This window comes from Mustela nivalis (assembly GCF_964662115.1).
Source record: "Mustela nivalis genome assembly, chromosome: 8".
Classification (NCBI taxonomy): domain Eukaryota; kingdom Metazoa; phylum Chordata; class Mammalia; order Carnivora; family Mustelidae; genus Mustela; species Mustela nivalis.
This window is the reverse complement of record NC_139027.1, coordinates 7,367,601-7,392,574: the sequence shown is the minus strand read 5'-3', so window position 1 is coordinate 7,392,574 and position 24,974 is coordinate 7,367,601. Positions and strand designations below refer to the sequence as shown.

The window sequence follows — 24,974 nt, the reverse complement described above, 5'->3', positions numbered from 1 at the left end:
CTGATGAGGATCCTTTATCTCCTAATCCCCTGCCCACCATCCATATTTTCATACTGCTTTCACATGTGTTTATTTTCGTGTTCTATAATGTCTGTAAATAAAAGGAATTGTTATTCCAGTTTAGTAATTTAATATAGAAGATAGATATAATCTGTGACCCTCATCATAACTTTGACCGTTTGCATATAGAATTCTTTTTATGTAAAATTAAGTCATATCAAAATACTTGAAGTTTTAAATGTAAAATATCTTAAAATGAGAAGTTATGTAACTTACTAATATATTAACATTCGTAATTGTGACTTGATTAGCCAGTTTTTCTTGGGGGCCGTATTTTTTTTATATCCAGAGTGATATTTTGATTACTTATTATATTAAACACTGAGATTAAACACTGGGAGCAATGTTAAAATTTCCAACTGAAATTATGGATTTGTCTTTCTATTTTTAGTTCTGTCATTTTTTGATTCATGAACAAAAGCTCATTTATTAAATACATACATATTTAGGATTTTGAATTATACTCCTTTTATCTGAATTTAACCCCCTTTTTCTTTGCTTTGAAGTCTTCTTTATCTGTTAATAATATTGCTCTGTCAGTTTTCTTATCCTTGTTGTTTGTGTGGTACATCTTTTTCTGTCCTTTTATTTTCAATCTGTTTGGTCTTAATATTTAAAATATATGAGATTAAGTTTTGCTTTTTTAATCAATTCTGATAATTTCTGCCTATGAGTTGGAGTGTTTAGTTTATTATATTTATATTTAGTCTATTTATATATAGTATTTTTATACCGTTTAATTGCTTTTCAAGCCCTGGAGTCTCTCATTTTCATTTTTTCGTTTTTCTTTTTATTCTTTAGATTGTTCTGTCTTCAGGTTCACAGACTTCTCTTCTGTCTCCATTCTTTATTAAGCCCTTCTAATGAATTTTTCATTTTTGTTGTTTTTCAGTTAAATTCTGGTTTCTTTTTTACAGTTTGTATTTCTCTGTTGATATTTTCCCCTATTCACTCATTGTGACTACATTTTCCTTTTTTTCTTTAACTTATTTTTCTTCAGTTGTTCGAACATATTTGTAAGAGATATTTGTTAGTTAAGTTCAGTGTTTTGGGGGTTTTCTTTTGACTCCTTTTTTCTTGATGATGATTCACACTTCCCTTTTGTGCCTGTTAAGTAATTTTTACTTTAATTTACTCATTTTTTAAATGCCTATTTTTTTTTTTTCCCTAGCATTTATTTATTTGACAGAGAGAGTACAAGCAGGGGCAGTGGCAGGGGGAAAGGGAGAAGCAGGCTCCCTGCCGAGCAGGGAGCCCAATGTGGTGCTCCATCCCAGGACTCTAGGATCGTGACTTGAGCCGAAGGCAGACACTTAATCAACTGAGACACCCACGTGGCCCACTAAGTAATTTTTTAAAAATATGTACTGGTCCTTACAGATATAGGATAGAGATATTTGTTACTTTTAGTAACAAATATTTGTTACTGTTAGTTTGTTACTTTTTGTTGATGTGTTGATTTTCATTCTAATAATCTGTCCAATTACCTGATGATCACCCTTAACTTGTGCACACTGAAATTTATACTTTGTGCAAAAAGACCAAGTTGTTTCCCAAGTCCTTTTAACTGGTAAGACTGAACCTCCAAACTCTGCTTCCCTTTTGATCTTTTAGGGATTGGCATTACTAGGTATTGTTAGGTAGTGTTGGAGTACCTCTTGCTTTAGGACTTGGTTCTTTCTCCTAAGCTGACTCACCTGAATGCCTAGGAAAGAGCAAGTTTTCCCCATTCTTGTTTGGCTGGAAATTGATTGTTCTTCTAATGTTATTTAACCTCCAGTGTCTCTGTTTTGTTATCAACCCCTGCTCCCTGATAAATTTTGGATACTTCACTTTGGATAAATGGTACTTCTAGAGACCTTTTGCATAGCTCCTTATATTCCTGTTTCCTGCCCAGCATAATACAGTGGCCTCATTTGTCTTGAACACTGATTTCTGCCTTCTCAGTTCAGCAGCCACTGTACTTAGCTTATATGATCCACTTGTGTGCTGGTTCGGATATTGCCTTCAAGTAGAGTGTCTGGGCAATTATGGGGCTGACTTGGTGAGTTTTTCTCTTCTCAGGGATTATAGTCTTGTGTTGCCTAATTTACCAAGCCTGAAAACTGTTGCTTCATATGTTTTGCCGTTTTGATTGTAGTTTACAGTGTGAGGTCTGGATGGAATCAGTTACTGTATCATAGCCAAAGATGCATGATTTGGAGTATGTATCTTTATTGTTTCATGCTAGACCTTTTTTCTGTCTTTCTGAGTGATTTGTTCAAGTGCATTCAAATAAAATTCTTACCTAAGATTTGTTAGGAAGAAAAATCTATTAAAAAGGTACAGCATTGTATGATTTTTCTAGGATTTGGTAGCATTTTATACAGTTTTTAATCTGTAAAATATGATAGTTCTTATATATCTTCTCTGGGGAGGACATGAGCATTCCTTTGGTTTATCTTATTTTCATCAATATAAGTACTGATTCTAAATGTGGACAATACTTGATGGGAGATAACTAGAAATTTACTGTTGTATTTTTCTTAAAACTGCAAGTTAATATCTTGGTCAGTGATCAAATAAAAATTTCTTTTTCACAGATATTAATTCATTCATCAAATATTTAGTATCTATTTTAATTGGCAGTGCTGGCATTGTATTTGACACTGAGGATATAATGGAGAATGAAATAGGCATGGGTAATCCCTAACTTTGTTGAACTTACATTCTAATGGGGGAGACAGACACATACAAGGAAACAACATAAAAAAAAAATCGCAAGTTATGGTATCTACTAGGAACAAAACACATGGAGTTCTGAGATAGAGAACAATGAGTTCCTCACTCCTTTGAGTTTGTATTTCAGCTGAATGAAGGAACAAGTCTCTGGGGAGGAGGTGAAGTCAGAGACTGTGATGGCTTTTCTGTTACCTTCCCAGTACCTGTAAAGATCTTGAGGAAAGGTTTATTAGAGGGACTAAAAGAAGGTGTTAAATATGATTGAAATATGAACAAGGGAAAGAAAATGATGAGATTTAGATTGGGAGGGTGGGGGCACCTGGGTGGCTCAGTGGGTTAGGCCACTGCCTTCGGCTCAGGTCATGATCTCGGGGTCCTGGGATCGAGTCCCGCATCAGGCTCTCTGCTCAGCGGGGAGCCTGCTTTCCTCTCTCTCTCTCTCTCTCTCTCTCTCTCTCTCTCTCTCTCTGCCTGCCTCTCTGCCTACTTGTGATCTCTGTCAAATAAATAAATAAAATTTAAAAAAAAAAAAGATTGGGAGGGTGGTTGTAGGCTAGATCAGTTAGAGCTCTGTAGATTTTCGTCAGGAGCTCAGTGTCCTCTTCTTTCATCCAGCCCTCAGTAGGATGACCATATAATTTGTTGTACAAATAATGACATACTTCTTAGTGAGAAGGAGCAGTCACTGCTTGGGAGACTCTGCTGACCAATGTAGTCTGGCACTGTTCTGGGGAAATCATCCTAATTCTGACTATACTTATGTAGAAATGGCATAGATAAGTGGTTACTAGCATGGGTTCTGGATGCAGACTACTATACCTTCATTTTAATTTTTTTAAGAAGGATTTTATTTATCTGTTTGTATGAGAGAGAGAGAGAGCGAGTGCACAGGGAAAGCAGAGGGAAAGGGAGAGGGAGAGAGAATCTCACACAGACTCTGCACTGAGCGAGCACAGAGCCTGACATGGGGCTCAATCTCACGACCCTGAGATCATGACCTGAGCTGAAACCCAAGAGTCTGACATAACCAGCTGCGCCACCCAGGTACCTCAGACTACTGTACCTTTAAATCTTGATTTCTACTCATTGTATAATCCTCAGCAAGTTAATTTCTCTGTGCCTCAAATTTCTCATTTGTAACATGACGAAGTAATATCTCATTAGGATTGTTATGAAGATTAAATAATACATTTATGAAAATACACTGTGCCTGGCATATAGTAAGCACCCACTCAGTAAATTCATTCTTTTTTTTTTTTTTTTTCAGATTTTATTTATTTATTTGACAGACAGAGATCACAAGTAGGCAGAGAGGCAGGCGGTTGTGTGTGTGGAGGAAACAGGCTGCCCGCTGAGCAGAGAGCCCGATGTGGGGCTCAATCCCAGGACCCCAAGATCACAACCTGAGCCAAAGGCAGAGACTTAACCCACTGAGCCACCCAGGCACCCCAGTAAATTCATTCTTTTATCAAATACTTATTTGCTAAAATAAATACTTTTTTATATAATATATGATATATATCTTATATAGATATATTTTATTATGTGCCAGGCATTTTACTAAGCACTGTGGATTAAGCAGTGAAATCCTTGCTTTCATTGGGCTTAATTTCTAGTGCAAGACCAAATAAAATAAAAGTAAAAAAGAAGATGTAAGGTGGTAGTAAGTGCAATGGATCAAAAGCAGGAAAGAAAGAATGGAATAGGCATGGGCAGCAGAGGGTGGCTGTAAATTGAAAAATCGAAGTAGCTTGATCAGAGTAGGCCTCATTTAGAAGGTAACATCTGAGCAGGGATCTGAAGGAAGTGAGGGCTTGGCTGATTCCAGGCACAGAGAGTAACACATACAGAGATGAAATGAGAAACCACTGGGGTTTTAAAACAGGAGTGACAGGAAATGGTTTATGTTTTTGAAGGATGACCCTACTGTGGGTGGGTGAGAGTGACAGGGAAGCCAGGTTAGGTTATCGTAGGTAATGGACAGAAAAGATTTAGACTAGGCTGTTCTCAGTGGAGATAGTTAGAGGTGATTAGATTCTGAAACTGTTTTAAGGTAGAACTGAAATGATTTGCTGGGGAGTTTGATGAGCTGTGTGAGAGAAAAAGAGGAGCCGTAGACTTTTAGCCAGAGCAACTAACCGGAAGGATGAAGAAGCCATTTACTAAAATGGGGAAGACTGTAGGAGGAATAAATTCGGAGTGAAGATTTGGAGTTCATTTTTTTTGAACTCCTGTTAGATACCCATGTATAAATGCTAGCAGTCAGTATTAGTAAATACTATTAATTATTCAGCAAACGTTAACAGTTATAATCGTTAGGTATTTGTTGGCTCTGTGGTAGCGTTTGCTATCATATAATTAGGATTAAAATGATGGTCCAAAAAAAAGATACTGTTTTTGCCCTTGTGGAAGTTACATTCTAATAAGGAAGATAAGAGTTGACCAAATAGGGAAGCCTGGGTGGCTCAGTTGGTTCAGTGGTGTCTGCCATTGGCTCAGGTTGAGTCCGCTGTTGGGCTCCTTGTTCAGCCTGGAGGTGGCTTGTGCATGTGCGTGCTTTTTCTCTCGGACAAATAAATAAATAAAATCTTTTAAAAAAAAGAATTGATCAAATAATCATATTGTTGGTAGTTTTTTTTTTCTTAACATAAAAAAACCATTTAAGTAGGATACTTTGAAAGAAATAAAGATGACTTAACAAAATCACATATCTCTTCATATCTGAATTTATTAGGTTGTGTTCAGATAGCGATACATGTACATACCTTGAAAGTTTCTCATTTAACAATATCTTGTTCTTAAAATTGGTTAGCTTAAATAACATTAAGGAATGAAGCTTTATGAATTCATGGAACCTAGCATTTAAAGGTATTGTGTATTTCATGAAATTTTTAGGCTGTTGGGAATTTCTTCTTCTTTTTTCCCATTAAAAGTGTAATGCTTTTAAAACTTTTTATTAGTTAGCTAAAGATCATCTTGTTTTATAACTGAAGTCTTTAATAATAGAATTATAATATGACCTGTTGTTCACCTTTCACAAAATTATTTTTGTGTTTTAAAAAATCTACAGGTTCGTCATAAGGCATCACAGAAAGTTTATGCTATGAAGCTTCTTAGCAAGTTCGAAATGATAAAAAGATCTGATTCTGCTTTTTTCTGGGAAGAGAGAGATATTATGGCCTTTGCCAACAGTCCGTGGGTGGTTCAGGTAAGCAAACAGACTTTCGTAAGTTCATTTTCCTTTTATTGTAAGTGCTTATTATTTCTAGGATATGATTTTGTATGCTAAAAATCCTGTATCTTACTCACATAGTAACAGTACAGTCCTTTTTAATAAGGTCAGATTCAGTATGCTTGTTTAATGTTCCTAAATAGTATGTCATATAGATATGACATGTAATAACCTAAATTGGTGTATGAAAGCAATTATTATTTGCAAATTAAAAAAAAAAATTCCTTTATGAATGATTAGATTGGAATGCCATTATGCCCTGCCTACACTCTCATGATTTATATAATAGGAACAATAATCAGCCTGTCTCCAAAAAACCAAAACTTCTCCTCTGGTCCTTTATATATTACCTACAATATAAGACAGTATTGTGCTTCCTAATTGAGCCTCTTACTTGACTGTAAACTAAGGAATTTGTGGTTGTATTTTGCCTCCTTTTCAATTTTATCCCTCATTAACTTTGCTTCTCTAAAGATGTTTTTATACTAAAAACCTAATTCTGCAGACATTTTTGAACAAGTATCATGAGTGAGATTAGGTATGTACCTATGCATGTTCAGGATGCTTAAATGATTTGGGAGATTTATACTTTGCTTGTGGAACGCAATTTGCAGGTACAAAATACACCGCATGGATGGCTATGTAATTTAAAAGCTCATTATTACTACTTTTTTAATGATGTGGAGCCCCAATTCTCTTTCTCTCTACTTACCTTTTTTATTGTAGCTAGTGAATAGAAATTCTGATATGTGTAGCTAAAACTAAAATTTTTGTAGCAAATTATATATTCTGATAATGTAAGGAATGATGGTAATAAATTATTCCACTTTTAGCTTTAAATTTCTTTCATAGCAACAGAATCATTGCCATTTCTAGTTTATCAGTTCATAAACGGGTGTCTTTGATCTTTAATTCTGCAAAGTGGATGTTTTTAAAGTGTTCATTGAGATAAAGAGTTAATGGATCCATGGAAACCAGTCAACAGTGAAACATTGTAAATTGAAAAATTAATATTATAATTCTGTTAATTTATTAAGGATTTCAAAATGGTGGTATTCTAGTTAAGTCATTCCTCCACCACCTCCTCCCCAGTCTTTCTTTTTTTATTATAGTGACTGGAGTAATTCTATAAAGAAAATATTCCCCCATTTACTATTTGGTTACCCAGTAGTATAATTCACAGAGGAAGGACAGGATAAATACTTTATTCTTTCCTTATATTTACCAGTTTTCAAAGTAAGGGGTTAGTTTCCTTTTATCCTCTAACGGTGAACAGTTCTGAGGGAGTTACCAGTTTGAACTCATGGATTTAAATTGAATTATTTAAATTATTTGATTAATTATTTGAATATCTTATTGATGACCACATTGTGACACCTTTGGCAGGTGACATCCTCTTTTGGTTAATTCCTGAGTCCTTTGGACATAGCTGTGACAGCCTTTGATAGCTTGCTGTCTGACACAATAGGATGTTCCAGACCAATCTTGTACATTAACTGTGCTTATAGGTCCATCCTTTTTACACATGTAAATATTTCCTTGTAATAGATTCCTAGAGTTGGGTTTGCTAGGTCATATGATGTGCACATTTGACGTTTCGATAGATAGGGCCAAATTGCTTTGTAAAAAACTATGTTTTTGCAAATTTATATTACTCTAATTATTTAATATTTTTATATCACTACATTTTAGCCAATACTGGATATTCTAGTTATTTAAAATTTTTATTAGTTGCATCTTCAAGAAGCAAAGATGTTATTGTGCTAAAGTACATTTCTTTGGTTAATGATGAGGTTCAGGATATTTCATATGTTTATTAGTAATTTGTATCCCACTTTTCTGTGTGTTGTTTTACTTCTTAAAAATTTGATTTATTAGCATGCAGATAGACCCTGTACATGAATATACATATGTTGGAAATATATTCTGTGTTACAGCTGTTGGAAATATATTCTCTTGAACTGTTGTCTGTTGCTTATTGAGTTTTTAAAAGTAGATGTAATCAAATCTATATATTCTATATTTTGATTCTTACTGGGGAATACCTTCCCCAGCTCAATATAATGAAAATATTCTGTTATACTTTAGCTTTTTTATATTTTAATTTTGGGAGGGGCAGGAGTCTCTTTCTGAGTCACCAGGAATTTATTTTTTTATATGAAGTAAGATTTGTTTTTCCCAATGAGCAGCCACTTTTCCCAGGGCCATTTGTAGAAAAGCCCATCTTTTTCCCATGAAGTATATGAAATGTCCTTTATATCATAGACTAAATTACCATATATATGTGAATTTCTTTTGACTCTGTGCTATTACTTTGATTTGTTAAGCACTAAAAAATCATGTTGTTTTAATTTCTGTAGTTTTTCATGTATTTTGTAGGGCAAGTCTTCTTATTGTTCTCCTTTTTTAGTATTTTTGTGGAAATTCTTAACATTTTATCTGTGAAGTTAGAATTAGCCTTTCCTTCTGTTAAGTACATTTAAAATTTTTTCTTGCATTGCTTTAATTGGTAGATATTTTTGGGTTGTTTTGATTATTTTGAAATATTAAGTCCTCTCATAACAATATAGTGTATATCTGTTTGTAGAGCTTGATTTTCAGTAAAGCCATGTTACTTTTTCTCATTAGATATGTTCAGAAGAAACTTGTGCATAAGAAAACTAGTGTTTGAATATGTAGATGTTACAAAATGCAGAAGAACCAGCATTGGTTCAGTCTTTCAGTACAGTGTTGAGTTAATAGAAGTTTTTTATCCTTATCTTTTTTGTTATATTAAACTTAATTGGGTAGTCCTCTAGTATTTAACGATTAAATCTGATATTTGCTGCAGTTTTCTGATTAAGACAGTAAAGGCCTATCTATTTGTGTTTAGCTTCCCAAGTATTTTTTTAATCAGGAATAATGTTGAAGTATTTGAAGTGTGTTCCTCAGCTGCTTTTATGATGGTTTTTTTGTTTAATCTATTATTATAGCACACGAAACAAATAAATTTTAAGGTAGTATACAATAAAAAGTAAATGCTATTTGCTATAATTTTATATTCTTTATAGAGTATTGAATTTGATTTACCAATATTTTAAGTAATTGTCCATCTGTTTGTATGACATTTGACCTTTGCTTTAATTCAGTTTTTTTTTTAACATGGGCTTTTTTGGGTTGGTTTTCATATTCTGGTGAGACTACCCTAATAAACATAGTTGGGAAGCACAACACTTTTTTCTGAGCTTTGGTACAGTTTATATAAAATAGAAGCTATTCATTCCTTGGGATTGGATTGAACTTGCTTGCATACCTTTCAGGGAAAAGTTTTCAATATATTTAATGATAATTTTTTACCACTAATATTTATTATGATAGCTTCTAAACATCCCAAAGTAGAAAGAAGGTGCATCGAATCCCCATGTACTATTCAGTCAGCTTCAACAATTACCAGCCATGGCCAATCTTATTTCAGACCCACCAGAAATTGGCAAAGGAGCAGATAGTACCTACTTTAAGTTTTGTGGCCCAAGGGATAGATAGAATGTTGATAACTTATATAATGAGAAAATGAATTTCTACAGATTTCTTATTGAGGCAATTCAAAATATGATAATAAGTACAATTTTTAAAAATACCACTCTGTTAAGGAGAAGAATTAACTTGTTTTCTGGGGTAGTAACCTTTTGTTTAATTGAGGTTCACAGTCAATGTTCCCTATCAAAATTGTAGATGTTCTGTTAATATTAATGTGTAATAAGATTTTCGGACATATTCAGCTTATTAGAAATTACCTTTACACATAGGTTAGGTACTGCCAAATACTATTATCCACTGGCATATGATTTATTTTTTATTAATAGACTTTATTTTTAAACAGTTTTACATTTATAGAAAAATTGAGCAGATAGTAGAGAGCTCCTATATCCTCCCCTCAACTCGGGACAGTTTCCTCTATTAACATCATACTTTAGTAAGGTACATTTGTTATAATGAATGAACCAGTATTGATATATTATATTAACTAAAGTCCATAATTTATTCAGATTTTCTTGGTTTTTAACCTAATGCTTTTTTCTGTTGTAGGATTCCATCTAGGATAGTGTGTTATATTTAATTATATCTTCTTTGCCTCCTCTTGGCTGTGGCAATTTCTCAGACTTTTTTCCTTGTTTTTGATGACCTTTAAAGCTTTAAGTATTACCTGTCAGTTATATTATATGATGTGTATAGTCTTATATTAGAATTTGATGTTTTTCTCATTGTTTAGACTAGGGTTATGAGTTTTTAGAGAAAGACTAGAGAGGAAAGGTGCCGTTTTTGTCATGTATCAAGGGCGTATACCAATACTTTATTTATAACTGTTGATGTTGACCTTGAGCATATGATTCTGATTGAGCCTATTTAGCATTTGGAAGACAAATGATAATGTTAAATTCTTGTCTGGATATTTACCTTTTAGCAAAGTCATTACATTGCAGGTTTGTCACTTTCAGCTGAAGGTTAGGCAGAAGCTTCTCAATTGCAGAGTTTGTTTATTTATTTAAAAGATTTTATTTATTTATTTGAGATCCAGAGAGCACAAGCAGGGGGAGCAGCAGAGGGAGAAAAAGAAGCAGGCTCTCTGCTGAGCAAGGAGCCTGATGTGGGACTTGATCCCAGGACCCTGGGATCATGTCCTGAGCTGAAGGCAGGCACTTAACTGACTGATCCACCCAGGTCCCCATCAGCCGCAGAGTTTAATTACATTTTGAAATATGGATATTTGCTTTACACTTATATTCAGGTCAAAAAATGCTGTTGCAACTGTGGGACTGTCATTTGAGATCAGAAGTACATCCATTGCCAATTTGTGTAGGAGGGAGATCCCACTTCTTGTTTTGATTTTAATAGCAAGGGAAGCATAAAAAGTAGCTTGATGTTAGTTGTCATTAAAAGCTTAAGTTTTGTGGGGCACCTTGGTGGCTCAGTTACTTAAGCATCTGAGTGTAGATTTTGGTTGGAGTCATGATCTCAGGATGGTGAGATCGAGCCCCACCTCTGGCTCCAGGCTCAGTAGGGAGTCTGCTTGGGGTTCTCTCTCCCTCTCCCTCTGCCCCTTCCCCTGTGCATGCTCTCTTGTGTGAGCTCTCTCTCTAAAATAAATAAAATCTTTCAAGAAAGTTAAAGTTTTGCACATAAGCACTATTTTACCTTATCATTTTAGGTCGTATTAATTAAGAACGTTATAAAGTCTGTAGCTAGAGCTAATTTAGAAAGCTAGTCAGTATTCCATGATAGTAGTTGAGGATGGTCTTGACCAGACAAAGTTTAGTCTTGGCTCTAAGCTCAGATAATTGCAATAAAATTTTACCAGTGCTAAGCTATTGAACTGCTGTATGGTTGCATGAGAATACTCAGCATTTTTTTCTGACAAAAATTCACAGAACAGATGATGATGGTTAAGTCCAAAAGAGCAAATAACATCCATTTATACTAATTTATTTATTATACGAAGGATTCACATATTTTCCAGAGTACTTACTGATAAGTATTACAGAGAATAACTACAGATTTTCAGTATCACACATTTTTACAAGCTTTGTAAATTTGTCCAATAAAGCCTTTTACTGCTCCACATATGTTTTTACCACTATCTTTAGTTAACACACCTTACCAGATTCTACTTCAGGTTGTTCTGAACTAGTGTTTTCTCAATTTCTTTGGAAATATTTTTGTCTGTAGTTCATCTATACAGACTGTTTATAGAGGCTTGTTTTTTTACTCAAACTTGGCACTTACACTCTTCCAATAACTGCTAATGACTGCATAATATCAGTAACATCTGTGGACTCATTAAGAGCCGAGGAAAACCACCCGAAATCATTTGCCTTGTTTTTAAATTGACTACTGATACTGCCACCAGTGTCCTCGACTCTTGGAGCAGCTGTTGTTGAAAGACCGAGTCTTGAATTGATTTTATCTAGACGCATTTCTTCGGCTGATGCAATCAAACACAACTTAATTAATTCACCATTGGTGAATGGCTCTTCTTGTGTGCCTAATAAATAAGCCATCTGGAAACGCTCTTCGGTTTCAGTCTTACATACATTTAGCAAATTTTAACATTTTTCCATCGTTAATTTTAAGCTTTTAATTTTGAAAACATTGCAAGAATTCTTGAAATACTTTTTGTTCTCCTCCTACCCAGTCTTTTCTCCTTTTTCTCCTTCTGAGAGATAGCTGCTGTCCTAAAACTTGGATGTTTTTTTCTGTACTCAATCCTTCCATTCCTCCTTTCCAATTAGATCTTCTCTCAACCTTTTATTTTCCTCAGGTGATTTTTTTACTAATTCAGGTTTTTATTTCTCTCTTGAGTCAGTTTATATTATCTACGACTGTATCTGTCTTTTCTTTCAGTTTTCAATTGACTGGCATATATGTAAATTTATGTTTGTAAAAATATGTTAAAAAAAAAGTTAACTTTTTTTTGTTTAAAAATAACTTCTTTTTTTTTTTTTTTTTAAGATTTTATTTATTTATTTGACAGACAAGAGATCAGGAGCAGGCAGAGAGGCAGGCAGAGAGAGGAAGTGAACCAGGCTCCCTGCTGAGCAGAGAGCCTAGTTCCAGGCTCAATCCCAGGGCCCTGGGATCATGACCTGAGCTGAAGGCAGAGGCTTCAACCCACTGAGCCACCCGGGGAACCCGTTTTCTTTTTAATTATTTTCTGCTTTTAAAAAAATTCCCTAGCTCCTGTTTTCTTTGGGTTTGTATTGTTCTTTTCTAGTTTCTTTATCTGCCTAATTTTTATTGTCAGTCTTTATTTTCCAATGCACATATCTGCTTGCATATTGGATAGTGAAAGAAGGATACCTACAAATGCATTTGAAATGATCTGCATTAATTTTATCATGCTTTTTTAAAAAATGATTTTATTCGTGACATACACAAAGAAATACATAAAACAAGCGCAAAAAGAGTTATCTCAAAGCAAACACCTATCTATTCACAACCCAGCTCAAAAAATAAACATTGCTAGCCTCCAGAAGCTCTCTTGTGTTCTTTCCCAATCACTACCTCCCTGTGTTCCTCCCAAAATAACCACTCCTCTGACTTCATTAGTCATCAGTTTCTTGCTTTTCTTTCTAGTGTACCACCTAAACAATCACTCAGGAACTATAGTTTCCCTATTTATTGAACTTTATATAAGTGATACCACTGAATAGCTTTTCTTTTGTATCTAGCTTTTTTGTTCAGTATTATGTTGACATGAGTTATCTACATTGCTACAGTTTATTAGTTTTATTGCTGTTTTATTCCATTGTATGTATATACCACAATTTGTTGGTGTTATTTCAAAATTTTGTTACAAGTAGTGTAAATGTTTTTTGTTCTGTTGGGTTTATTCCTAGGTATAGCATTTTTGAGTACCTATAATCAGTCTCAGTGGGTGATAACAACTTGTTTTCCAGTGTGGTTACAGAAGTCTAGTTTATAAGTTTCCTTTGTCCTTGCTAGCACTTGGTATTATCAGTTTTAAAATTTTTGGTCATTTTTGGTCATTTTTGTGCATGCAAGGTGTGTCTCACAGTGGTTTAAATTCATCTTTCTCTAATGAGACTTCATACCTTTTCATCTTTGAGTATCTTCTTTTGTGAAATGCCTGCTTAATACTTCTTCATTTTCCTATTAGGTTATCTCTTCTTTTAAAAGAATTGATTTGTAGGAATTCTTTTTATTTATTTTGAATATGAGTTCTTGATTTTATTCTGTGTTTTCCCTGTTTGTGGAAACCTTTTCTGTTTGCATTGCTTGCTTCTGGGTGTGAGTTGGGGCATGTTGGGTGGAATGTACAAATAACTTTTCTTCTGAATTTGTGGTTCCCATGCCTCTGGGGAGTCAGTAGCAGCCCTCGCTTGGTGTGATTTCTCTGGTCCCAGTGCCACTGTTCTAGTCTGGGAGCCACTTGCTGCTTATGAGCAAGATGATAGGGAATAGGAGAGAGAAGGCCCTGTTCTAAGTGTGGCTACCCAAAGCTCACTCCTTTCCAGTGGTATGAGTAACCCTCTTCTTACATCTATAGAATGTGGTATCTTTTAGGTTTTTCTGAGCTGCGCCTACCTCCTTAGCTTTCTTTTTTGTGAATTATGTACAGTAGCTTGTTTTGTTTTCAGAAAGTTGTTTTTTAAAATTATGAATTCTTTTGTCATTCTTTTAATCTTTTATGTCCCTTATTCAGTTTCTCTTTTAAAATATCTTTGTTTAAATAAATTCTTGTATTCTCTAAGAGGGAAAATTATTCATTTAGCTATGTTTTTCAGCATAAAGAAGTTAACTATATAAAAAGTTTTGTCTGATACCTGTTTTTCCATTAGGAATATCCAAATCTAAAAATCAAAGCTTTCATCAAATTCAACTCTTCTGGCTGGAAAATAATTTGTCTTTTTCAATAGTAATAAATTTGGGGGTTTTGTTCCATTTATGCTTTTTGATTTTTGTTTTTGTTTTCTTAAATTTTTTTTTTCCTTTCTCGTTTTGTTTTACAGCTCTTTTGTGCTTTTCAAGATGATAAGTATCTGTACATGGTAATGGAGTACATGCCTGGTGGAGATCTTGTAAACCTTATGAGTAACTATGATGTACCTGAAAAATGGGCCAAATTTTATACTGCTGAAGTTGTTCTTGCTCTGGATGCCATACACTCCATGGGCTTAATTCACAGAGATGTAAAGCCTGACAACATGCTCTTGGATAAACATGGACATCTTAAGTTGGCAGATTTTGGCACATGTATGAAGATGGATGAAGTAAGTAATAAGCAAGTAAAAAAAAATGCTAGTTTTTAAAAAACAAAAATGAAAGAAGCTTCAAATCTTTATAGTTTTAAACAAATATAAATTTAGTTTTGCTATGTAATGACTTAAAATAAAACTGTTTTTTTAACTGATCATCTAGCTACAGAATGCTTTATTATTTATTTATATAGTACAAGATTTGGTAAATACAAGAGAAATAAGAATACAGAAAACCTGGGTATCACCCCATAGAATGGTGACAATCATTTGCTATCATTTAAAACTAGTTCATGTGCAAAATGATTCAGGTGAAGAATAGAACACAAATAAAAATTAAGGTACATGGGTATTATTTCCATCACCATTATTATTTCTCTATTTTTCCTTAAAAAGGAAAAAAAAACCCTAAGAAGCTTACGTTACTATCTCCTGCCAACCCTGTCTGCATCAACCATGTGGAATACATTTAGGAACATCATGTGTTGTGTACTTTACCTGTAGAACAATTCACATTATAATTAATAGGTTCAGTAGTTTTAACCTCATACTAATTATGATGTTTATTTATTTATTTATTTATGTTGCAAAGTTTGTATCTCTTCTCTTTTTCTCTGTAAGTATACTATATATATAATTCCTTGTAGTAGTTCCTAATGGGGAGGAATCATGGTTTGTTTGTTTGTTTGTATTTGTATTTCTTTGTTGGATCTAAGGGGTGACCTACTTATATCAGACTTCTTAAATGTTAGTGCATGATGACAGCAAACTAGATATTATCTTTTGTAATGGTTTTTATAACCTTCCAGTGTACTTATATAGCTAATCATATTTCTTAACAAAAATATCTTATCAAGATGTTTATTTTTAATTAAGCTGATTTTCTTTTCTCTTAACCTCTTATGCCATCTTTGTGACATTCACTTTTATAGATCATACTGTCTTCATCAGCATTCTTCTAAGTTCAGCTCAAATTTTACCTCATTTACAGAGTTCTTCCTGATAATCCTAATCTGACTGATCACTTTTCTAATGTTCTTATTTAGAATTTGTGCTGTATTTCGTAGACCCTTTTCATATATCTAGGTTTGTCTGCCCTGTCTACTCAACATTCCTTTCTTCTTTGGTCTTCTTCATTGATTATGTAGTCACTGTGTCCGTGTTTCGTATACATTAATTTTTAGTAGATGGAGCATTTGTCCCCAAAGCTCCCTCTTGTGGTGGTTATCATAATACAGTATAAAATGGTTAATATTAAAAATTATCTTTAATGAAAATAAAGTATAATATAATTTTCTAATAGAATGCTAAATTTTTGTATGTCTGTTTTACATAATGAGTGGTGTTTTTGTACTGTGCTTCCATGGTTGTATTCTAATTTTAATTAAACCAAAAACTTTTGGGAGGATGTGGAGAAATAAGTCATACCACATGTTTTTAGGGTAGGTAATGATGGTTAAGGAAGAAAGGGTATAGAGTGTGGGGAACAGGACAGAATATGGTTTTTATAGAATAATTTTACAAGCATGTAAGTAAATACTAAATTAAGTGACTTAAATATCTTACATTGTCTCTTTATAAGGCAAAATAAAATGTGACTTATGTAATTTTATTTACTATTTCTTAATTCAGGTACATTTAGCTGAGCTAATTATACTCCTTGACTCATCGCTTATAGTCATTAGGAGTCAACAGAAAAGCTTCATCTGGTTTTTATTTTATGATGTCTTCCCCCGTTCCGTTTCAGTTTTATTCTCTTTGTCCCTAATAAACAGCCACTGTCATGTGTTTACTATAAGCTCTTGCAGACTATTAATATAGTGTACATATGTATAAATAATATAATGGTATGGATGTCTTTTTTTTTACTTTTTTCACTTAATCTTGTTTTATATCTATTCTGATACTTGTAAATTAGCTCAGTCCTTCTTAATTTTCCATGTTATCTGTCTATTTGATTGTACTTATTCCCCCTTGTGTTGGATTCCTAGGCCACATCAGCTCCCTGCTGCCAGCAGTACTATGTTGAGCATAAACATTGATGTTGAGCACCTTCAGACATGTCCCATTTGTATTCTGACAAGGGTTTCCTCTGAATATACACTTAGAAGAAGTGGGACTGCTGACTGAGAGGATACATAAATAAAGTATTACCTGACTGCCAGAATGGCTGTAAATGTTATAACCTCTTGCTAGTAGTGCATTTGAGTTCGTGTCTCTCTGTGTTATTACTCTGCCTTCCTATTACTCGTCTAAATCTTATCAATTCCGTTGGTGTAAGGTGGTAGGTTTTAAAAATGGTATTTATTTTATAATTAATGATGTCAAACTTTTCTTCATGCAGTTGTGAGTCATTTTATCTCATGAATTACTTGTGTATCTTTTAACCTTTTTAAAATCAACTTCTTGTTGATGTTCCGGATTTCCTTATATAATCTCAATAGTGATTGTACAGATATTGCTCGTATCATCTTCCAGTCAGCTATGCATTTGTTTCTGTTTGAATAGGAGTTCTTAATTTTGATGTAGTGAAATATATATCCTTTAAATACTGAAGTTTTAAAATGTTGTTTGTTTTACCCCAGAACTCCATTCCTCAACTAACACTAATGATGAGAACAGCTATATATGTTGAAGAACAAAGGAGTTTTTTTATTAAAATCTATAGTACATAGAATTTATAATTTTGTTATGTTAGCTGTTAATGTAAATGGTGCTACAGCAAGTTTTAGGTTCATCACTTTATTAGCCTCTGTTTGATTATCATTATAGTCTCAAAGCTATTAGAAATGATCCTAGTTTCGTTCTCATTCATCTGCACATCTACGGAAGGGATTGGCAAACTGGAGTTCAAGGCCAGATTTGACCTGTGGCTTGGTTTTGTACAGCTCCTGTACTAAAAATGGTTTGTACATTTTTAAAAAGATGTTAAAAAAAAAAAAAGATATGAGGTAGAGATCCTATGTGCCCACAAATCCTAAAATATTTATTAAGTATTACTAAAATATTTATTGGCCTTGGGACGCCTGGGTGGCTCAGTTGGTTAAGCAGCTGCCTTCGGCTCAGGTCATGATCCCAGCGTCCTGGAATCGAGTCCCATATCGGGCTCCTTGCTCCGCAGGGAGCCTGCTTCTCCGTCTGACTCTGCCTTCCACTCTGTCTGCCTGTGCTCGCTCTCGCTCGCTCTCTCTGACAAATGAATAAAATCTTAAAAAAATATATATTTATTGGCCTTTTACTGGCCTTTTATAGAAAACTTTGTCAGCCCTCTATCTACAATATAGACAGAGATCCTCAGATTATTTTTTAGCTCTCCTGGCGATGGATAAATGCAAAAATAAAACACAACTAAATATTATAACCACAAAGACTAAAAGAATTGGTTACTATTGCAGTTAAGAGTACTGGCATATGTCAGAAAGTTCTCTCAATAAAAGTGTGGGCTTGGGGTGCCTGGGTGGCTCAGTGGGTTAAGCCGCTGCCTTCGGCTCGGGTCATGATCTCAGGGTCCTGGGATCGAGTCCCGCATCGGGCTCTCTGCTCAGCAGGGAGCCTGCTTCCCTCTCTCTCTGCCTGCCTCTCCATCTACTTGTGATTTCTCTCTGTCAAATAAATAAATAAAATCTTAAAAAAATAAAAAAAGTGTGGGCTTACACAGTTTCCTGGATACTATGACTCTTTATCTCTCTGGAAAAAAAACATATAGATGTGAGTGAATGTCACAGTGTAGTATATTTACATCTAGATGTGTCTCAGTAGATAGCCAAGAAGTACTGCTATTTATTTATTTTTAAAAGATTTTATTTTATATATTTGACAGAGAGAGACACAGCGAGAGAGGGAACACAAGCAGGGAGAGGGAGAAGGGGGCTTCTTTCTGAGCAGGGAGCCCCTTGTGGGGCTTGATCTCAGGACCCTGGGATCATGACCTGAGCTGAAGGCAGATACTTAACGGACTGAGCCAGCCAGGTGCCCCGTAGTGCTGCTATTTAAAATTGCTTACTTAGTTAGGTAAATGGAGTTCTCTCTTTGCTTGTCATTGGACATTTTATAGCTACCTTTACCACCTTATAAGGCACATTTTGTGTCAGTGTTTTAGGTTACCTGAAAATAATATAAAATTATATCCCTTAATATTCTAGTGTGTGCTATTTGATTATATTGAGGCTGTACTTCTTTAAAGATTTTTTTCTTTAATTTATTTGACAGAGAGATCACTAGTAGGCAGAGAGGCAGGCAGAGAGAGAGGGGAAGGCAGCCCTCCCCACTGAGCAGAGAGCCCGATGTGGAGCTCAATCCCATGACCCTGAGATCATGACCTGAGCTGAAGGCAGTACTTCTTTAAAAGCTAATTGGTAAATTGTTAATGTTCTTAACCCTTCTGCAAGTGACAACAGTTTTTAAAATGAAGGTGTTTCTACTCATATTTCTGAAAAAACCCTATTTTCTGCAAAATTATATTTAGAAAAGAATAGGTTTATGGGGACAGTAGGGACAGACTGTTCAAAAGCTATGCAGCTTTGTAACCAGAGCCCTAATAAAAGTAATAATTGGTATCCGTAGGAGATAACTAGAATAACAGGCAGCCTTTTGTGTGTTGGGCACTGTATAATGCAAATGGACATGGGCTTCTAAACCAGTTGGGCTGTTTTTTAAATAGAACAAAGAAGAAGCAGGACTTTGCACTAGCCGAGAATTTTAAAAGGTAAGGGATATGCCTGTTTGAAAAAGGAGTCCCTGCTGCAAGTACTCATTTTTTTAAAGTTATTTAACAGTTCATTTATTTAGCAAGTATTTATTGAGCATCTACTATATGCCAGCCAGTTTTTTTTTTCATTTTATGTTATTTCTTTTCAGTGTTCCAAAAATTCATTGTTTATGCACCATTTTTAATCATTAAAATGGACTGAGTTGGCTCCTGCCTGTGTAGTAGTCAAGCCGAGGCTCTTAATGCTTTTCTGATAATTAAGAATTCCATTTACAATTTTTTCCACTTTCACAGGAACCACTTAGAATAGTCTCCTTGGCCAACCTCAAGATTTATGACTGACCAGTTTTGTGTTTTCTGTAAACTTCCACTTATGATATTATAATATCTAATATAAATTCCAGATATATTTTAGCAAATAAGCATTTAATCTTACCCATTTAAATTACTCAGGAGGAAGCTTTTGAAAATGCGTACCTGTTTATGTTGCTCTCTTGCTTAAAACCCTTCTGTAGATTCCTATCTACTGAGTCAAGTTCAAACTCCTTAGCTTGTCTGTATGAAGCTTCTTGATGGTGTGATCCCTTCCACATTTCACCCTCATTCTCTATCATTTGACCTTTTGTGCCTTATAGTTCACTGGTCTTAAATTACATGTTGTTGTTTCAGTGCCATAAAATCAATGATTTCATGATTCCTGGCCTTCAAATACGATGTTGGATACAGTTTACTTGGTAGATTCCTACTCATACCTTGAAACTCAGTCCACAGTTTGCTTATCTTGGCTCCTATGTCCTTGGCCATGCCCCCCTTATGGAGCATTTCTCTTATTTCTTGGCACTGTAAGTCGTTGAAGACTTGTGTTTTCTCTGTCGTAGCTATGGAATGAGCCACTTTTCCAGGAAGCTCAGATCTCTTTTATTCAAGAGTGGTATTTAGAAATCAGTATTTGGGCACTAGATATGCTTATTGCTCCTCGAGTGCCGTTATTTCTAGGCCTTGTCACCAGACACATGTATACTGAATATACTGTATGTGCGAATCTGTATGTACACACATGTTCATATTTAATTCTGTATTTATCTCTCTGTATATCTAGGCTACTAAAATCATGAGTTCACACTGATACTGATTCTTTTCCTACACCACAGGGCTTATTGTAATCTTCTTCCCTTTTTTTTTGTCCTCCCCCCCCCCCCACTTTCCCTTTTCTCTGAGAAACCTGGCTCTTTTGGGGCACCTGGGTGGCTCAGTTGGTTAAGGGTCTGCGTTTGGCTCAGGTCTTGATCCCAGGGTCCTGGGATGGAGGTCTGTATCAGGTTCCCTGCTCAGCAGGGAGTCTGCTTCTCCCTCTCCCCCTGCCTCTGACCCTGCTTGTGCGTTCTCTCTGTCAGATAAATAAATAAAATTAAAAAAAAAAAATAAAGAAACCTGGCTGTCATTGCCTACAGTTTATTTACTTGTTCAACTCTAGAAGACAAACATAAAATTATTTCAGAATTAATTACTAATTACCCTATGACAGATTTACTAATTAGAATATGTTATGTTTGTGCTCACTTCGGCAGCACATATACAGAGTTACTTAGGTTAGTTTTTTTCATCACTGCCCCATTTGGTGTGGTTATGTTATTAATTTATAAAACAGGTTCAGTTTTTACTGTTTGTATTCCATTTGGAGTATCCCCCCCCCCCCGACGCACACATCCTAGTTGATTTTAATTGCTTATTCATAGTCTTTATGATGTGTGAAACATTCCTCTGGCTTTCTGAGTTGAACCTGTACAAATTGTATGCTTAGAGAAGGATCTTACCGTCCTTACTCCTACTGCCCCATTCCCATACTCCCACTAATCTCCACCCTTTTCCCACCCACACCCACCATTGGTAAACCAGGTTTTAGTTTCTGGTTTATCATTTCTGTATTTCTTCCCGTTTTTAAATTAATTATTTTTATTAACATATAATATGTTATTTGCCCCAGGGTACAGGTGTGTGAATCGTCAGGCTTACACATTTCACAGCACTCACCATAGCACCTACCATCCCCATTGTCCATCACCCCACTGTATTTCTTTAGGATAGGAGAAGAGACTTGTCATACATGTGGATTCTGTTTCATGTAATTTGAGAACTTCTCCATGAGACAGTTTTTTTTTAAAGATTTTATTTATTTGATAGATAGAGATAGAGGTAGAGATCACAAGTAGACAGAGAAGAAGGCAGAGTGAGAGAGAGGAGGAAACAGGTTCCCTGCTGAGCAGAGAGCCCGATGCGGGGCTCGATCCCACGTCCTGGATCTTGACCCGAGCTGAAGGCAGAGGCCTCACCCACTGAGCCACCCAGGTGCCCCTCCATGAGACAGTTTTAAAATGTCTTTTACAAATGTTTATTTAAAAAAATCTTAACCTCCAGTACGCTAGTCAAAAATTGTGGTTGGAGTATTTATTTTCCCAAAAGCAGAGTGCTGTTTACGTAGTTTCCCTACTAAAAATTCTTTAGTCCTGCCAAAGTATTTATTTTGCAAGTGGTTATTCAAATTGATCTCCATCTTACCTTTCCCACCTTCATCATTGTAAAACTTCACTTTTAGCTGATTTGGACTTTACTACTTTTCTTTAAGATTTTATTTATTTATTTGGAGGGAAACAACATGAGCAGGGGGAGGGGCAGAGAGAGAGAGAATCCCAAGCAGACCCCGTACTGAGTGTGGAACCCACACAGGGCTTGAACTCCTGAACCGGAGACCATGACCTGAGCCAAAATCAAGAGTAAGTGGCTTAACCAGCTGAGCCACCCAGGCGCCCCTTCACTCTTTTCCTGAATATGCTTTATAAAAAGTCATTCTAGTTCCTTTATTTTTCTCTTGTTTCTTTCTAATCTGTCATACCTCTCTCTCTGGTAAAGCCTAACATGTCCCATCCTTTACAGCCTAACTTTATGCCGGTTATTTTTTTTTATCTTACCCTTTCCTCTCTTTCCTCTAAACCTTTGAATGCTAAATGATTTTTTCTCCAATGGCATTTTTTGGTGTGTGTGTCCAGTTAGGTTTTAGTTCTTGAGTCTTACAGGATTCATTTTTTAAAGTCTAGTTTTGGTAGATATATTTGAAAGGAGTTTTATTTACCCAAACAAGTATCTTAATGTTTCCTCTAACAGAAGTATAGGACAGTCCAACCCTGCCTCTTAAAGTTAGGCACTGTTGTTTTTCATCTTTTATTCTGAGTACATCCATAGAAATTATTGCCCTCCTAATTTGCTCAATTATTTTCAGGACTTTTATTAATTTATATTCAACTAAAATGACTTCTATTCTCTATTTGCTATATATGCAGGGAAGTAAAATCATTGCATTATTGTTGCTAATTTGAAGAATGAAAAGATTGTTTTCAAAATTAATTTCCCATGATTAACATATATTTTTATTGCACTTAAATACATTTACATAAGTCATATTTACAAAATACGTGGAACTTCCTTTTCCCAAGGTGTTCATAACACTTAGTATTTCGGGAATTTATATTAGCTTCCTTATGAGGAATGTGAATGACATACTCTTTCCTGGGGAGGTAAGGGAAATGGAGGGCATTTAAATTAGTCTATAAACTTCGCAAGTTTGCACAGAGCTGGAGGTGAACGAATAGTATTTAGCATTATAGTATTAGAGTGATTTTATTTTACAGCACACACACACACATGCTATAAGATGCACATGGATGCATATATTTACAATGGTTCTTGTCAAAAAGACATTAGGGATTGTCATATTACTCATTAAAACTAAATACAGATAACAGTTTTTTATCATTTTGCCAAATATCTTGATGCCACAATTCCATATTTCTAAATACACAGCTTGGTGGTATATAGCTTTCAAGCTGTTAAGATCTTTTAATTTAAACATTTTATCTATTTCCACCATTTTTTCTTAATATGATAAGAACTGTGTCTTTATCCAGCTCCAAACTAGGCTCTTTGTAATCTTAATTACTGGAGTTTCTTTTGAAAACACCAAAGTTTCCTCTCTCTCTAATTCTTTTCCCCAGGTCACTGCCTTAAGATCACGTTGTTTTGTACTTCCCTTGTAACTACTTAGTAGTGTAAGAAAGAGAAACAAAAGATGTTGATTTGTTTGGGATTCCCTTAGAGTTTACCACTTTTTCCTTCTTCCATTGATGAAGCCTCCTGTATTTTAGAGTGGAAAAGTCATTCTTGATTTCCTGTAATCTGGACACTTTTAGGCATTTCATAATACATTTATCTCCTATCCTCCCAAAGCTGTATCAGCAATGAAGTTCTGTTGGTAGCAATTTGTAGTCACTACATAAATATAGTAATAAATGGAATAGTTGTATTTATGTGTGTATGTTTTTACATGCAGCTGTTTTTCTCTCTCTTTACCAGACAGGCATGGTGCATTGTGATACAGCAGTTGGAACACCTGATTATATTTCACCTGAGGTTCTCAAATCACAAGGGGGTGATGGTTACTATGGGCGAGAATGTGATTGGTGGTCTGTGGGTGTTTTCCTTTTTGAGATGCTGGTGGGTGAGTAGATATTTTGTCTTTTTTTCAAAAGCCATCTCATAACACTAGTTTTAAGTCAAGAATTTGGGAATATAAGGACATTGTGTCCTGTGGAAGAAGTAGGATTTTTAAAAACTTTGAATTAGTTGTATCAGATATGACAGATTACTAATTGGAAAGTTAAAACCAAATTGTACTGGCACAATGATTTAGGGAAAAGTAGAAGGATTCGAAAGTATGTTGCTAGGAAATAATTCTTCAGTGGCCTTTTTGTATGAAGAAAATGTTAGAAGAAGAAGCAAGTTTATAGCTCTAGTGGGCTGCTAGTCTAAGATTTTCTTGATTAATATTTGTTGTAAATATTTTAAGTATAAGGCTGTTAATATTTGTTCCAATTTTGTTTATATAGTTATGTAATTGATTTTTGTCAACTATGTTTGTTACTTGTATTTACATATGGTTTTAATTCTAGTAAAATAAATTATAAATAGTTATTGACTGATTATCGATAAAAATATTTTATAATATTTCATTCTCAGAAATCTCAGGCAAATTTAATAATTTCTTTCACTTTGACCAAATCAAAATTTGGAAGGCGCAGGTATTTCAAAACTTTTATTTATATCGTAGATTTCATTCTTAAGATTCCCTATTCCTAAGTACTGGGGTCACAAAAATATCTTCCAGCTAAGGAAGCCAATAACTGAATCATCTGGCTTGAGGATATAGCTAAATCTATTTTCTGGGGCTAATCTATTTTAAGGCTAATAACATTATATGAAACAACTTTAAAGTTGAAAATTTATCTTTAGAAATTGGAGAATTTATTTTCTAGAGGATAACCCTAAAATAAAGTGGTAGTAGAAAATTTGTATGATTATTATGATTATTGCTTTAAAAAATCAGAACATTTTGGCAAGTCTCAAATTTAAATAATATTTAATCATGGAATGTTTTTGTGGTGTAAATTGC

At 34.6% G+C, this 24,974-nt stretch overlaps 1 protein-coding gene across 1 annotated transcript in view; it reads left to right on the top strand.

The window, feature by feature from the left end:
- Positions 1 to 24,974, top strand: part of ROCK2 (Rho associated coiled-coil containing protein kinase 2) — a 139,465-nt gene that overhangs the window by 73,236 nt on the left and 41,255 nt on the right. The window contains exons 4-6 of the mRNA XM_082745526.1: positions 5,852 to 5,989; positions 14,521 to 14,781; positions 23,879 to 24,023. Coding sequence (XP_082601652.1) covers positions 5,852 to 5,989; positions 14,521 to 14,781; positions 23,879 to 24,023 — 544 coding nt within the window. The remainder of the gene's footprint in view (positions 1 to 5,851; positions 5,990 to 14,520; positions 14,782 to 23,878; positions 24,024 to 24,974) is intronic.